A 15,550-nucleotide genomic window follows, 5' to 3' on the forward strand; every position below is an offset into this window, starting at 1 on the left:
GGAACCATCACATGCCTGTCCAAAGTGTCTCTGGCTGGAGAAAAGGTCATTTTAAGCTAACCCTAGAAGCAGCGGGTGAACGGTCATGAAGGTGCAAGTTGCCATGTGACCCAAGAGCTGTACAGTTTCTTATCGTGACTTAGGCTCCTCTGATTCGTCCGTACCAGTGCCAACAAAGTTACAAGTCTGTCTGTGTGATGGTAAGCCCTGGTTGTCAATGAATCCAAGTATGCCTCTGTAAACTCTATCTTTTCTACAGGAGTTAATGGGGATTTTATTTTTACATTCAGCAGAGACCCAATTCCTAGAAAAGAGCAAGTGCCGTCTGGGTGGAAGATAGCACTGCTTCAAAGGAACAGGCTTTGAGTAGCCAATTGTTGAGATACAGGAAAATTAGGATTGCTTCTTTATGGATGTAAGATCTACTGTTGCCAGCACCTCAGAGAACACCTTAGGGCCTAAGAGAAGTACTTGGTATTGGAAATGATCCTGCCTACTGTGACGGGGCCAGCCCTGACGGCTACAGGAGGGTGCTGGAAGGCATATATATCAGCCCCAGGCTTAGCAAATCTTTGTTCCCTGGGTGATCCAGATGTGGCCACTCCAGGGCAATTAGGCCAATCAGGCCAGCTGGGGCCAATCAAGGAACTTGCCCCAGAAGTTAAAAGCCTCCCAGTCAGGCAGATGGGGGCAGCTGAGAGGAAGTTGAGTAGAGCTGCTACAAGGTGTGGAGTCAGTAGAGGAGCAGAGCTGCTGCAAGGTGTGGAGACCGGAGGAGAGCCTGAAGGAGAGCCACAAGCCGGGGGGCTACAGAAGAGCGACCCAGGGAAGGTAGTAGCCCCTTGGACTAAGCTGTTTGAGGCTACTCCTCGCAGGGTCCCTGGGTCGGGGCCCGGAGTAGAGGGCGGGACCGGGCCCCCCCGCTCCCACCCAGCTGCACCACCGGCATAGCTGTAAGGAGCGCAGACCCAAGGGGCAAAACAAGCCCACCTTGCCACAACTGGTGTCAGAAGTGGGATTTGTGCGCAGCGGCTAGAGATAGAGAAGACGAAGAGAAAAAAAAAAAAAAAAAACCCCGTCCATAATGGAGGACATAGTTAAGGCCCTCAAACAAGCCACGGCGGCCCAGCAAGAGGCCACCAGGGCTCAGATAGCCTCCCAGCAGGAATCAATGCGGCTCCAGCAAGAGACTAACCAGTTGCTGATCAGCCAGGCCAACCAGGACCGGGCCCTCTTGCGAGAAGTGGTGACCCACCTGAAGACCCTGACCTCCCACACTCCTGGGCCAGAGGGGATGCGAACACTACGGGCCACCAGCTATTTGCAGAAGATGACTGCGGAGGATGATGTGGAGGATACCTCCTCACCTTTGAGAGGGTCGCCACCCGTGAGGCTTGGCCCCAGGCCCAGTGGGCTGGTATCCTCGCCCCCTTTTTGTATGGAGAAGCCCAAAAGGCCTATTATGACCTGCCCGCAGTAGCTGCAGCAGACTATCACCAGTTAAAAACAGAGATCCTGGCTCGGGCGGGAGTAACAATGGCTGTGCGGGCCCAGAGATACCACAGCTGGAGGTACCAGGAAGACAAGGCCCCGCGATCACAACTATTCGACCTTGCCCATCTCACACAGAAGTGGCTGCAACCAGAGATCCACCGGCCAGAGAAGGTCCTTGAGATTCTCGTCATTGACCGGTACATGAGGGGACTACCACCGGACCTCCGCGCCTGGGTAGACCAGAATGACCCGTCTTCCTACGATGAACTAGTTGCTCTAGTAGAGAGACGGGTAACGGCCAGGGGTCTTATCCGACCCACCAGAGAGGACTTACCCCGGATCAAAAGGCCTACCCCAGTTCCTGGGATCCGGACACCCGAGAATCTGGGAAGACTCGGCGGAAGATGAGGGAAACGGAGGGCCCTCTGGAGGCTACCAAAGGATGGGGAGATATGGGCAGAGAGTATAGGGTTAGACCCCTTAGCCCAAAGGATAAAGGTGTACCTAGGGCCTCCTACCGATGCTGTGCATGTGGGGAGTAGGGACACATAGCTGCCCAATCCCCCAATTCGGAGGAACCCATGCAATGTAACCTGGGTACCTGGGCAGACTCCTGCAGCCTAATCCACCTGGTGGGGGTCGCCCTAACCCCACATAGGTATACGAGGCCTGTGAAGTTAAACAGAGTTAAGACCCTGGCCCTGGTAGACTCCGGGAGCGCCATTACGCTCATTTCTGGGAAATTTGTAAAGCGCAGCCAATTGACACAGGCTAAACGCACAGGAGTAACTTGCGTTCATGGGGCCATTAGTTACTACCCAACTGTCCCAGTGGATATCGAAGTTCCAGGAGGTGTCACCAGGGTGACAGCAGGAGTAGTTCCTAGGCTTCCATATCCGGTACTCAAAGGAAGAGATTTCCCAGGGTTTGGAACCCTACTTCCCCTGGAGGGGTCAGGGGAAGGGGAGGGCCTTGAAGCTAATGGACTGGCCTCCCTAGATAGCCACCCCCCGATGTTCTCCGAGATTGCTGAGGATCTGTTCCCGGCCCCAGGGAAGGGCCGAAAGACCAGGGCCGAAAGGAGGGCAGCCAAGGCACTGGGTACAAGGATCTTGGCCCAGGGTTTGAAGCCAGCCATGGTGGGCAGGCAGACCCGGGCCGCAGCTAGAGAAGCTGCCCTGAGAGAGGAAGGGCCCGAAGCGGACCCCGAACCAGATCACACCAGACCGGAAGCAGAGGTGGAAATGGGTCCCTTGGATCTTGAACAACCCGGATCGGCAGGAGGGAACTTTGGCCGAGACCAGGCTGAAGACCCAAGGTACGTCAATGCCAGAAAAGACGTGTCAGAGATAGACGGAGTGCCTGTGGAGGGGAAAACTCAGGGTCCAGGGCTGTATTTCATGCTAAAGGGGGATTTACTGTATTGAGCTACGGAAGTAAATGGAGAGAAGGTGCTCCAGCTTCTGGTGCCCCAGAAACACCAAAGAGCTGTGCTGAGCTTGGCCCACAGCCATCTCTTTGGAGGGCACTTGGGGGTAGAGAAAACACTGGCCCGAATCTTAAGGAGGTTCTTTTGGCCGGGCATACATGAGAAGGTTTGACGCTACTGTGCCACCAGCCTGGAATGCCAGCTACACAGCCCCCAGCCTCACTTACGGACCCCTTTAGTGCCCCTCCCCATCATTGAAATCCCATTTGAAAGGATTGCCATGGATCTAGTGGGTCCCTTGGAGAAAACAACTCGAGGCCACCAACACATACTTGTTGTCCTCGACTACGCCACCAGGTACCCGGAAGCTGTCCCCTTGCGGAATACTACCTCGAAGGTAATTGCGAATGAGCTACTGAAGATTTTTGCCCGGGTGGGGCTACCCAAGGAGATATTAACGGACCAAGGTACCCCATTCATGTCAAAACTGATGAAGGACTTGTGTACTCTCCTACATGTGCGGGCCCTATGGACTTCCGTCTATCACCCTCAGACAGACGGCCTTGTAGAAAGGTTCAATAGGACCCTCAAGGCCATGATAAAGTAGGTGGTAAGCTGAGATGGGAAGGACTGGGACGCCTTGCTGCTGTACCTCATGTTTGCCATTCGGGAGGTTCCTCAGGCCTCCCAGGGTTCTCCCCCTTTGAATTACTATACGGACGTCACCCCCAGGGAATCCTGGACATAGCCAGGGAAATATGGGAGGAGGAGCCCACACCAGGGAAGAGCGTGGTTGATCATGTGCTCCAGATGAGGGACCGGATAGCCCAAGTCACCCCCACTGTACAAGAACATTTGGAAAAAGCTCAGCGGGCCCAGCAGGTCCACTATAACAGTCAAGCTACAGTGCGACGATTTCATCCAGGGGACCAGGTAATGATATTAGTCCCCACTGCTGAAAGCAAGTTGTTGGCCCAGTGGCAGGGACCCTACGAAGTGGTTGAGCCTGTGGGGGAGACAAACTATAAGGTACGACAAACAGGGCGTCGCAAACAAGAACAGATTTATCACATCAACTTATTAAAACCCTGGAAGGCTCGGGAAGTATGTGTGGCCTTAACCCAGGACGTAGAACCCCTTGAACAAGTGAAGATATCCCCAGACCTAACACCAAACCAGAAGGCTGAGATGACTGAAGTGGTAGCCCGAAACCGGGATGTCTTCACAACTAAGCCAGGACGAACAATGGAGATTGTTCACCCCATTATCACAAACCCCGGAGCCAGGGTTACGATGAGGCCCTACCGAATACCTGAGGCCAAGAGAGGAAATTAGGGCCGAAGTCAGGAAAATGTTGGACCTGGGGATCATAGAAGAATCCCATAGTCAGTGGTCTAGCCCAATCGTGCTAGTGCCTAAACCTGATGACACGACGAGGTTCTGTAATGACTTTCGCAGGCTCAATGAGGTTTCTCAGTTTGATGCATACCCCATGCCCCGAATAGATGAGCTCGTGGATCGATTGGGCCAGGCTCGGTTCTTAACTACCCTTGACCTGACCAAGGGATATTGGCAGGTCCCTCTAGCCGAAGAGGCAAAGGAAAAGACCGCGTTCTCTACACCAGACGGGTTGTTCCAGTACACTGTCCTCCCCTTCGGACTACATGGGGCCCCAGCTACCTTCCAGCGTCTAATGGATAAGCTGCTGCGCCCCCATGCCGACTATGCAGCCGCATATTTGGACGACATAGTCATTCACACCCCAGACTAGGAAACCCACCTAAGGAAGGTAGAAGGGGTATTGAACACCCTGAGGCAGGCCGGCCTCACCGCCAATTCCACCAAGTGTGCCATAGGTCTAGCTGAGGCTCGGTACCTCAGAGACATCGTAGGGAGGGGTGTGGTGAGACCCCAACTAAATAAGCTAGAGGCTATCCAGAATTGGCCCCGGCCTAACCGGAAGAAGCAGGTCCGAGCATTTTTAGGTGTGGTGGGGTACTACCGGCGATTCATCCCGCATTTCGCCTCCAGAGCCAGCCCCCTGACAGACCTGATAAAAGCCCGGGGCCCAGAGATGGTACGATGGACCACTGCAGCCGAAGAGGCCTTTACAGACTTGTGGACGGCCCTCTGCAGTGACCCCATACTCCTCGCCCCGGACTTTACAAAAGAATTCATCCTACAGACTGATGCCTCTGAGGTGGGCTTGGGTGCGGTCCTCTCGCAGATGGCGGGAGACGAGGAACACCCTGTATTGTACCTCAGCCGGAAACTCCTCCCTAGGGAACAGCGGTACGCAGTTGTAGAACGGGAGTGCCTCGCAGTCAAGTGGGCTATGGAAGCGCTCCGCTACTACCTGCTGGGGCGCCACTTTACCCTTGTGACTGATCACGCTCCCCTCCAGTGGATGCACTGGAACAGGGAGAAAAATGCACGGGTAACCAGGTGGTTCTTGTCCCTGCAACCTTTCCGGTTCACCATACAACACCGGGCGGGCAGTCACCATGGGAATGCCGATGGCCTGTCCCGTGTACACTGTATGACGTCCCAAGTTGCCCAACCCGGTGGGTTTGAGCAGGGGGGGAGGATGTGTGACGGGGCCAGCCCTGACGGCTACAGGAGGGTGCTGGAAGGCATATATCAGCCCCAGGCTTAGCAAATCTTTGTTCCCTGGGTGATCCAGCTGCGGCCACTCCAGGGCAATTAGGCCAATCAGGCCAGCTGGGGCCAATCAAGGAACTTGCCCCAGCAGTTAAAAGCCTCCCAGTCAGGCAGATGGGGGCAGCTGAGAGGGAGTTGAGTAGAGCTGCTACAAGGTGTGGAGTCAGTAGAGGAGCAGAGCTGCTGCAAGGTGTGGAGACCGGAGGAGAGCCTGAAGGAGAGCCACAAGCCGGGGGGGCTACAGAAGAGCGACCCAGGGAAGGTAGTAGCCCCTTGGACTAAGCTGTTTGAGGCTACTCCTCGCAGGGTCCCTGGGTCGGGGCCCGGGGTAGAGGGCGGGACCGGCCCCCCCCCCCCCCCCGCTCCCACCCAGCTGCACCACCGGTAAAGCCGTAAGGAGCGCAGACCCACGGGGCAAAACAAGCCCACCTTGCCACACTACAGTGAAGCGTAGGTATTTCTTGTGCAATGGATGTATTGTTATATTGAAATAGGCATCTTGTAGGTCAAGGGCCAAAAAACAATACACTTCCTCCAGTGAAGGAATTATAGCTGCCAGTCACCATCCTGAGCTTTTACGGCTTTACAAACTTATTTAGAAGTTTTAGATCCAAGAATAGTTTCCACACTGTCCTTTTCTGGCACAAGGAAATACTTCGAGTAAAACTGTTTGCCCTTGTGAAGAGGTGGGACTTCCTCTATTGCTCTGAACTGAAGGTCAGAGTTCACTTCTTATATCAATGAAAGCTTGTGAGAGGGGTCCCTTAAGAGGGATGGGAAAGGAGGATGGAAGGGAGGAAGGGGTATAAAATGGATTGTACAGACCAATGTTATGACCTCTATGATCCTTCAAGCATGTTGGAAATGGAGAAGGTGATCTCCAAAAAAGGGAGGTGGGCAAACAGATGCAGCTAGAAAATCAGAGGTATGGGAGGATCTGTACCCTCGACTGACCTGTCAAAAGTGTTGTTTTGAAGATCATGGGATGCTCATAGAAGGCAGGTATGCAGCCCTCTTTCTCTGGAATTTGTCTTTTCCTGGGAGGTTCAGTGGACCTATGGAATCCCAAGAACTGAGCAGAATATTAACTACCAAATCTTCTCTTATTTGTATATATGCCTATGGATTGTAAAGTAGCTCTAGAGCCTTTTGTATGTGGAAGGACTCATCCGTGGTCTCAAGAATAGCTTACAATCATTGAAGGGATGATCCTCAAAAGTGTTCTGGCTTTCCCTCGGAAACCCAGAAAGTTGGAGCCATGACGCCCTTCGTATAACTACTGCTACGGAGATGGACCTAGCAGTGGTGTCTGCAGCATCCAAGGATGCTTGAAGAGAAGTTCTGGCCAATAACTGGCCCTCTGAAATGACGGACTGGAACTGTCCTCTATATTCCTGCGGTATATGTTCAATAAAGGCTGTAAATCTATTATAGTTTGCAAAATTATATTTGGCCATGATCATCTGATATTTCTTGCTCCTAAATTGCAGGATTGATGATGAATAGTACTTCTGTCCAAAAAGGTCTGGTCTCTTTTGGTTCTGATCACACAGGGTAGACTCAGAGAAGTGCTGCTTACCCCATTCATTTACTGCTTACCCTGCTCATTTACTGCTTCCATCAGAAGGGAGTTATGTGGAGAGTGGGAGAACAAAAAAATCAGAGTACTTAGGGGGAACATAGTATTTCTTATCTGCTCATTTACACATTGGTAGACTGGTAGCAGGTGTTTGTCCCACTGTCTTAGCTGGATACAAGAGTGCCTTGTTAATGGGTAATGCCATCCAGGAGGATGTTGCTGACTGGACGACGTCCAGCAATTTGTGCTCTGAGTCCTTAATGTCTGAGTAGAATTTGAAGAGTATTAGCTACCCTCTTTATAAGGTCTTGAAATCGCACAAGTCATCGACAATGGAAAGATATGGAGGCATGACCACCTTGTCTAGAGATGAGGTGGAAATAGGTGTTTGAAGGGTGACCTCTTTTTCCACCTTGGCTTCCTGCTCCTCAAATTAGGGGTCATGGTAGACAATTAGTTGAACATGAACTGCCAGTGCAATTCTGTAGCTAAAAGCACTAACATGAACTTTGGCTATACGAGCAGAGGAATATCAACTAAGAGTAAGGACTGTCTCTGTATATGGCATTAATGAGACCGTTTCATGAATACTGTATCCAGTTTTGGTGTTCATACTTCAAAAAAGAAGTTGAAAAATTAGGATTTAGAAAAGGGCTCTTACAAGAATGATTCGAGGTTTGGAAAACATACCTTTTAGTGAGAGTCTTAAGAAGCTTAATCTAATTAGTTTACCCAAGAGAAGGTTAAAGATGACTTGATCACAGCCTACAAGTACCTGCAAGAGGAAGAGATTTCTGATATAGACAGTTTATTCATGTAGTAAAAAAGTCTTAAGGGAATGGAGAAAAAGAGTTCCTTGCGCTCAAACAAAGAAAAGACAAGAGGAAAAATTAGGCTAGATTAAGACATGGAGCAGGTCTCTGCAACACTGAAGAGGCTCCAGTTCGTACTGCCAAATGGACAGATCAACAGAACAGAGCTTGTGCCAACACTGGTTCTGGCACCACTAATGTTTAGTTCAGAGAGCTCTGGAGGCTGGTCCCTCAGCACTGGAAGTACCAGCACCAGAGTCAGAACCAGAGAAGATGCACCCTGTGATATCACCGGTGCTAAGGACAGCAGCACCAATACAGCTGGCTTCTCCACGGTGTGGTTGACACTGCACTATTGGACTTGAAGCTTTGACACTAGTATCAGTCATAAGACTCATGGCTCCTCCTCTTTTCCTTCCTCTCTCATCTCCAAGGCAGGAGACTGATGCTTTCTGTCTTCTTATGGTGTGAAACTGAGATTTGCCTCGAAAACCCAGGGTCAGGAGAAGGAATAAACACTTGGAGGGCCGATGTGCTTTGTCTCAGAGACCAGGAACAGTCCACTTAGGAAGTGGAACTCTTTGCCCTGGTACTGAGGACCCAATGAAGGTGTGTTGCTGTTCCCCAGGACTGGAACAGAGTGTTCTGCTGTTCTGATTCTGAAGTCACCTTTACAGATTCATCTCAGGCTTCAACTCCTGGAGCAGTGTTCCTGGCACATCAGGTCTAGGCTAGGACGAACCAGCAGACCAAGCACTTGCCGAGGATAAGGCCTTCTCCTCACAACAACAACTAAAAAGGCATCTCATGTGACAATCAGTGACAAGGATAAGTCATACAAGGAAGAGTATGTGAACCCTCATGCCTTTGCCTCAACTGTAGAGCTAGACAAACAAATCAATGACAGCACCAGTCAAATCAATGGTCAACATCTAAAGCTGCCAATAGGACATAAAACCTTAACAAACCAGTTAGTAAACTAATACTATAAAATGTACTTTCTAAGGTGATATTTTTAAAGGATGAACTACTATATGGGATAGGGCAGACATCACTCAGTGCCAATCTGAAGCCACAGATGGTAAGAAGTATGGCTGAAACAGCACTTTGCAATATGTCTTCAGATTGCAGGGAGAGCGTGTGCAGCCTCAATGGACACTGATGACCACAAAATTCCAGACCCTGGAGCATGAAATTAATATGAAACAGAAGTGGAGATCAACACAGATAATACTCAAAGCAGTCAAGGATTTTCAGAAACCATATACAAGGCATACTGGATTAGCCTGGTAAAAATAAATGCCATAGAGAAACAAGGCTATACCAGTGCAACATACCTTAGGGTAAGTATGTTTGGACTCATTCTCCAACTTGTATAATTCTCTGTCCAGATTCCATCCAAATCTCTCTGACAGGGCATCATCTCCATTCTCTCTTATTCTATTCACTCCATCATCCATGGCTGAACCTCTGGTTTCCACAACCAGTCTCTGCTCTATAGCAGGGTAATAGGCCCGAGGTTTCTGGTAACAGTGTTCACTGGTAATATAGGATTCCTCCATAGAAGGAATGGTTGAAGGTTTCTCAACTGCTCCATTGAAAGTTCTGTAACTTACGGCCTCTTCTTTGCAGCAGTTTTCTTCAATGTGAATGATGTGTTTCGTATGAATTTTTTCATCCACTGTAAGATGCTTCCAAGGATGACACCAAAGTTTTAAGTCTGGATGCTCTTTGTTTCTGTTTATAGATAAAACAAGTAAAAATCACTTTTAAATTTAAACTTTCTAAATGACAGAGCTATTTTATTATCCTATTTTACAAAGAAGTAAAACGAGAACATTCTATTTAAACACATGAGAACTGATGAACTTCCTCACAAGTAAGCTTCCCTAAATATTCTCGAGTGAGATTTCACTTTCCAGTGAAGCCTATTCAGTATATTTCAAGAACGTCTTTTTTCATTAGCGTCACTATTTTTAATAATGCTTTCTGCTTAATGCCATAGCATACATTAGTTATCCTGTACTACTGTTTAGTTGTTTAATTGTATCAGGCAGAGTGCAATTTGATGCTATTTCAAATTTGGCATGTTCATACCACCATTTTTTGTGGTGTAAATGCTTTTGTTAAATTTCAATTTTTTAAATGTGTTAAATAAATGCAGAGAAATTATTTTCAGTTGTTGGTACATCACCTGAATCATCTATGAATTTCCTTTATGGAAGCAGAAATTTATTTTTATTATTTTAATTTGGTTGTAAGAAAGACATTTTTAAAAACACTAGAACTGAGAAATTGTTTTTGGTGAATGCTCTAAAACAGGTGCTTAATGTATGTGTGTACTAAGCTGACACAGTCCTCTATTTCATACAAATATCAATACAAATTTCATTAGACTAGTATGACTGAACCACCAGAAATTACGGCCAAATATTAGATTACAAGACTACAAAAAAAACAAACAAACAAACAAACAAACAAAAAAAAGACAACACCCACGATGCTCCCCGCACCACCTTCCCCCCCAAACACCCTACAACACACCCAGTATTTGTCTTTAAATCACCTTGCAATTCTCTAGGAGAGGAAAAAAATCTTTCAATAACAATTCTCTCATGTATTAATAGTTAAAAAAAACTTGTGAAAATGAACTCAGTATAAAGTCTGGGATCAAGAAATTTTCCCAGCAGGAAATATATTTATCTGATGAGCATGTCAGGAATTACTTGTGCATTGTGATTTGTTTGACAAATATTCTTCTCTATTACTCTAAAATATGTTGTGATTTCACCACGGAAAGAAGTAACTCATTACTTAATAAAAACTGGAAAAGTTAGTTGATATTTACTTTTTGTTCCTATCCATGTGCCATTCATATGATAAACTCTAATTTACTGTTAAGAAACAAGCTGTAAAAAAGGAACAGGCAGCAGGCACTTCAAATGCAAACTCCTTAAGTCAAATGAACACTCAGATCACAGCCCTAGAAAGGTCTTTCTGGGTCATTTTAATTCATTTCTAGTAACCTGTATAGAACTGTCCTTCAAACTAAATCTATAAATCTAATCATACATGTCTATACTGATTCCTCAATGACCCTTCCTTTGCAAATTATTTCATTACTTAACTATACTGTTGGAGCAATTTCACACCTAGCCAACCCTATCTTTGTGTACACTAGAACTCCAGACCTTCCCACTAAACTCCTTTCTAGACAATTTCTCATTTTTAGTTTACTTAAAATTCCATCAGGTTCAATAGCACAGAATAACCCTGAAATCATTTGTGCCAGCAGTAGGGCCAACCGGGTATACTTATCAATAAGTATAAATGAGGAACCAAGAATTTTAGAGGAACATGAATATTAGTTTCTATAATTTTCATTGAGTTCCTTCACTTATCCATCAGGTGTCGACAGCAACAAAAAGGAAAGCAAAATATTTAGCACCTTTGGAATGTCTGCACAAATTATTCCCATTGACTCGAAACAGGCCCAGACTAGAAGAAAATAAAATGACAGCCTGGGCTAACTCAGTGAAAGAATATTAGAGGAGATCCTGGAGAAGTATTCATCTAATTTGAAATCTGAAGTAATTGAAACTGAGATCCCAATGCCACTGCACAGTATATCAAAGACTTGTCTTTACAGAATAAAGGGCCAGAGACAAAAACATATGCAAACAGCTCTCTGAAGACCTGGTTAATGGACAACACTGGGCTAAAGATGTTTGCAGCTGAGCTGTCTGCTATATTTATCTTCTATGAAACATGGCACAATTTCACAATTGAAAAATTCCTTTGAAATCCATGCTAGAGTAAAGGCTAAAAACTTTCCTTTCCACATGTTGTAGGAGACAATTGCTGATGCCTATGACAGATATTGCTATCACATGTAACACCTTTGAAGACTAGTGTTTCAAGTTTATAAATGTTATCTGGATATTAGGTCAGACCTTGAAAGCATGAAAACTTCAAAGAGATGGTTTGAAATGGTCCAAACAATATGGGCCCAGAGACTTTTGTATCAATTGTCTCAGTGAATTGCAGAGGGTGCTGAAAGCCTAAAACCCTGCTCTGGTAGAGAGGAATAAGGGTCCTGGCTCAACGAGGGTTCACAGCTAGAGGCTTGAGACCTAAACGGAAACCCCTTGAACAAACAATGGAGGGACAGTTACCCCAAACTGTGACAAGTATTTTTAAACAAAACAGATCTGCATGAAGAGCAAATCTGGTCAGTGAAAGGCTATAATTCCCCCATCTCCAATAAGAATAAGGATGTCAAAATATGACAGCGTCCACCTTTCTAGAAGTGATGTCAACTATTGATTCATTCAATTTAGGAGGCTTACCTATATACATAAGTCTTTTCAATCTAGTTCCAGATGCACCACTACACCTAGAAGTAATTTTTGTGGCTCAAAAAGCAGAAGTTAAGCTTCACATGAAAATCAACAAGTCAATCTAAAATGGATTGGCCTATTGCAGACAGGAGAAACATCTGAAAGTGAAGCACCCAAGGAACAAACTAATATTAACCACAGGCACTAACACCCTCTGAATGCTGGCTCACACTACACTGATTCTGTCAATGCCAATACTGATTTTTACCCTTTTTCTTCAGGAATGCTGAAGAACACTCTCCAAAATTTTTTTCAAAGGTTATGAAGAGGTTTTTCTGAACTGTAGACCAGTATCAAGATACTCTTTCTTCAAATCTAGAAATCTCTTGGAGAGCCTTTAATGATGCATTTTATGACAAACTGGGAGTTAATTTAGTACAAAAACTTACAACAAGATCAAGACAAGGTAGAAGCCAAAAGGAAGAAAATCCATAATAAGCAAAGCACTCTCATGCATTGTTCCATACCTTAGTGTCATACACCAGATATTGTGCTCCATAGCTAAAGAATATGAAGATCTAAAACTCTCATGCTCCCTTGCTGTGTAACTCTAGGGAAGAAAGCTCCTAAAGAGCCTGAGATATTTAAGCTCTACCTCCTTCCTACTAAATAGGAAAGTATTCCAGACGTGATTAAGGGATCTCATGATGAAAGGTTACATAATATTTCCACAATGCATGATCTCATATCTTTCTTTTGTTGTTTGCAAACCACTGTTCAAACACATAAGGTATTGCAATTATCATGTTGCAGACATTACAGATTGAGGTGAAAGGGGAAGATGTTCTAAAGGTGGCCAAAGACACCAAGAGCTTTGCTTTCCAAATGGCTGCTGCTATGTGACTGACTGATTGGTGAATGGAGAAACAGTTAAGAAATCACACTCTGAAACGGATAGATTTGAGGTTAGAAGAATTAGGTTTTTTTCTTCCCCAGAACATTAAGAAAACTGAAAAAATTTTGCTGAACTCAAAGAAAATGCAGAAAAAAATTGGTCATTAACCATCCATTTTTCTATTTGTAATAACCAGATAAAGCTCATATAAATTATAATGTGGCGGATAAGCCACTGAAAGGCTGCTGAGATATGAATGTTCTCATTCCGCTACATATAATAGAGCAATAATGGAGATGGGTGAAAAAATGTTTCCAATAGCAAAAATATGGTTTAGTAGCATTGCAATCGAGAAGATAGATTTGTCAAGTGTACTGACATAAGTAGTATATACTTATCATCCATTACCTTCTTTCTGTATTATGTTTAAATATTCTAGAAGAGTGTTTTCTTCTATATATTTTGTGTGCTTGCCCTCTTTCTCCATACTTCCATGTGAGTATATATACATCCACACTCATCCACATATCCCTTTTTTAATTTTAATATTTTTATAGCTATGTATATAGATATATATATATAGAGAGAGAGAGATACAGATATATATATAAAAATAAAATAGTTTCCCTGCACCAAGGAGTTCCATTTTTTTTTTTTTTTTTTTTTTAAACAAATCACAACTCATCAAATCAAACTATATTCCTATATATCCATGGAATAGTATGCAAAATCAAAATAAATCTGTATTTTCAATTATTTTTCTGCTCTTTGAAATCTGTTCACATCTAGTGCATGCCAACTAAGACTTCAAAACACTGCTTACTGTAAAATGCTCATCTTCAGCTGCAGTCCATGCAGTACTTCTATCACTCTCTGCACATCGCCAAGAAGTTGGTGAGTGGCTACAATCTTCTTGGCATTCTGGTGGGAATAATTTTCTTCTAGAAATGCTAAGCCATGCATGTGACCATTACTTAACCACTCCTTCTCATACCAGTATTTTAAGCTGGACCTCTGACCTAAAGCAACAGTAATGAGTGGATTAAAATAATCATTAAGGTAACTTTGGTACGTGAACATTACTGGCAATAGTTGTCATTAGCTTGATATCTACTAATATAAATCTTGCAACAGCTTATTAATAGTAACTTTTCTTAACAATGGCATTAGTAAAAGGGTCTATTTGACACCCCTCCCACCAAAGACAGGAGGAACATATGAAGTGGGGAAGTATATATGACACCTTGCCCCAGTTCAGGGAATTCTATCCAAGGGTAAAGCAGCAGTGTTGAGTGAGGACTTCCAAGCCAGACATTTGCAATTGATGGACATCATCTTTTTGACTTAAAGGAAAATGTATTCTTATCAACATTGTGCTGCACATTCCAGTAACTAAATCTTCAGGTGTAAATCTTCACTATATAATTAAGTGCAAATGATTTTAAAGAGTCTGTGGACAGACAAACAAATATACCACAGGGCTGTGAACTTCCCCATCACCAGTAGTTTCTTTGATGCCTAGTTGGTCACATTTTATAAGTAGAATGCATGTACCAAGATGCAGTCATTGAAATTTATAAAAACTCATACAAATATACGATTAATAAAGCTACCCCTTGTGGAGGAGGTTGGCGTAGCACAGAAACAGCTGAAATGCAACTGAGTTGTCACAATATAAAATAGATGTGATAAATACAGTAGTAATAAATTAAATTAAGAAATTAAGAAGCCAAGCAAAAATAGCTGGACGGGGCTGGAGATGCATTGTGTCTATGTGCTAACTGATTAAAAACAGTCGGTCTCTGAAAAGTAGACTATTCAATAAAAGTGAGTTTGTTTTTGAAGAGGAGAGATTGGGCTGCAGTAGGTGCTCCAGGAAGAACATATTTCACAGTCTGGGGAACACCAGGGCAAAGAAAATGTCACCTGACAGTATAAGGCCCAAAAGAGAAATAGCGTTGCAGCATAGACCTATGTAAAGGAGGCTCCCAGTGGAATTTTAAAATATAGCTAGGTCAATATCCATTAGGGGTTTATGACAGCCAACAGGGCCAACTTAAAATCAATGCCCAGCTTTATGGGCAGGAGGTATAAGAATGCAGAGGGGGTGCATGATATGAACATCATTGCTCAGTGTGGTCACTGGCTATGCTACTCCATTCCACACAAAAGTGGAAGAACCCCTGCTGGAAGTCCTACTAAGGGGGAATTATAATCGCTGAGCCCTAGTCACAAAGCCCTGTATTGCTGTTGGATGGTCATTACGGGATAAATAAGGCAAAATATTTTCAACCACTCCCTATCCATGGAAACACATATTGTATATAGTATGAAAATAAT

The 15,550-nt window shown here is 44.9% G+C and overlaps 1 protein-coding gene across 6 annotated transcripts in view; it reads right to left on the reverse strand.

The window, feature by feature from the left end:
• PHF20 (PHD finger protein 20) overlaps positions 1-15,550 on the reverse strand; it is a 184,254-nt gene that overhangs the window by 8,680 nt on the left and 160,024 nt on the right. For all 6 annotated transcript variants that reach the window (XM_067546848.1, XM_067546847.1, XM_067546843.1 and 3 more), the window contains 2 exons: positions 14,034-14,229; positions 9,313-9,712 (listed from right to left, as the gene is read on the reverse strand). In XM_067546848.1, the coding sequence (XP_067402949.1) occupies positions 9,313-9,712; positions 14,034-14,229 (596 nt within the window). The remainder of the gene's footprint in view (positions 1-9,312; positions 9,713-14,033; positions 14,230-15,550) is intronic.

Source organism: Emydura macquarii, unplaced genomic scaffold, assembly GCF_026122565.2.
Source record: "Emydura macquarii macquarii isolate MOO-44397 ecotype Brisbane River unplaced genomic scaffold, CSIRO-AGI_Emac_v2 contig_1170, whole genome shotgun sequence".
In the NCBI taxonomy this organism is placed as follows: domain Eukaryota; kingdom Metazoa; phylum Chordata; order Testudines; family Chelidae; genus Emydura; species Emydura macquarii.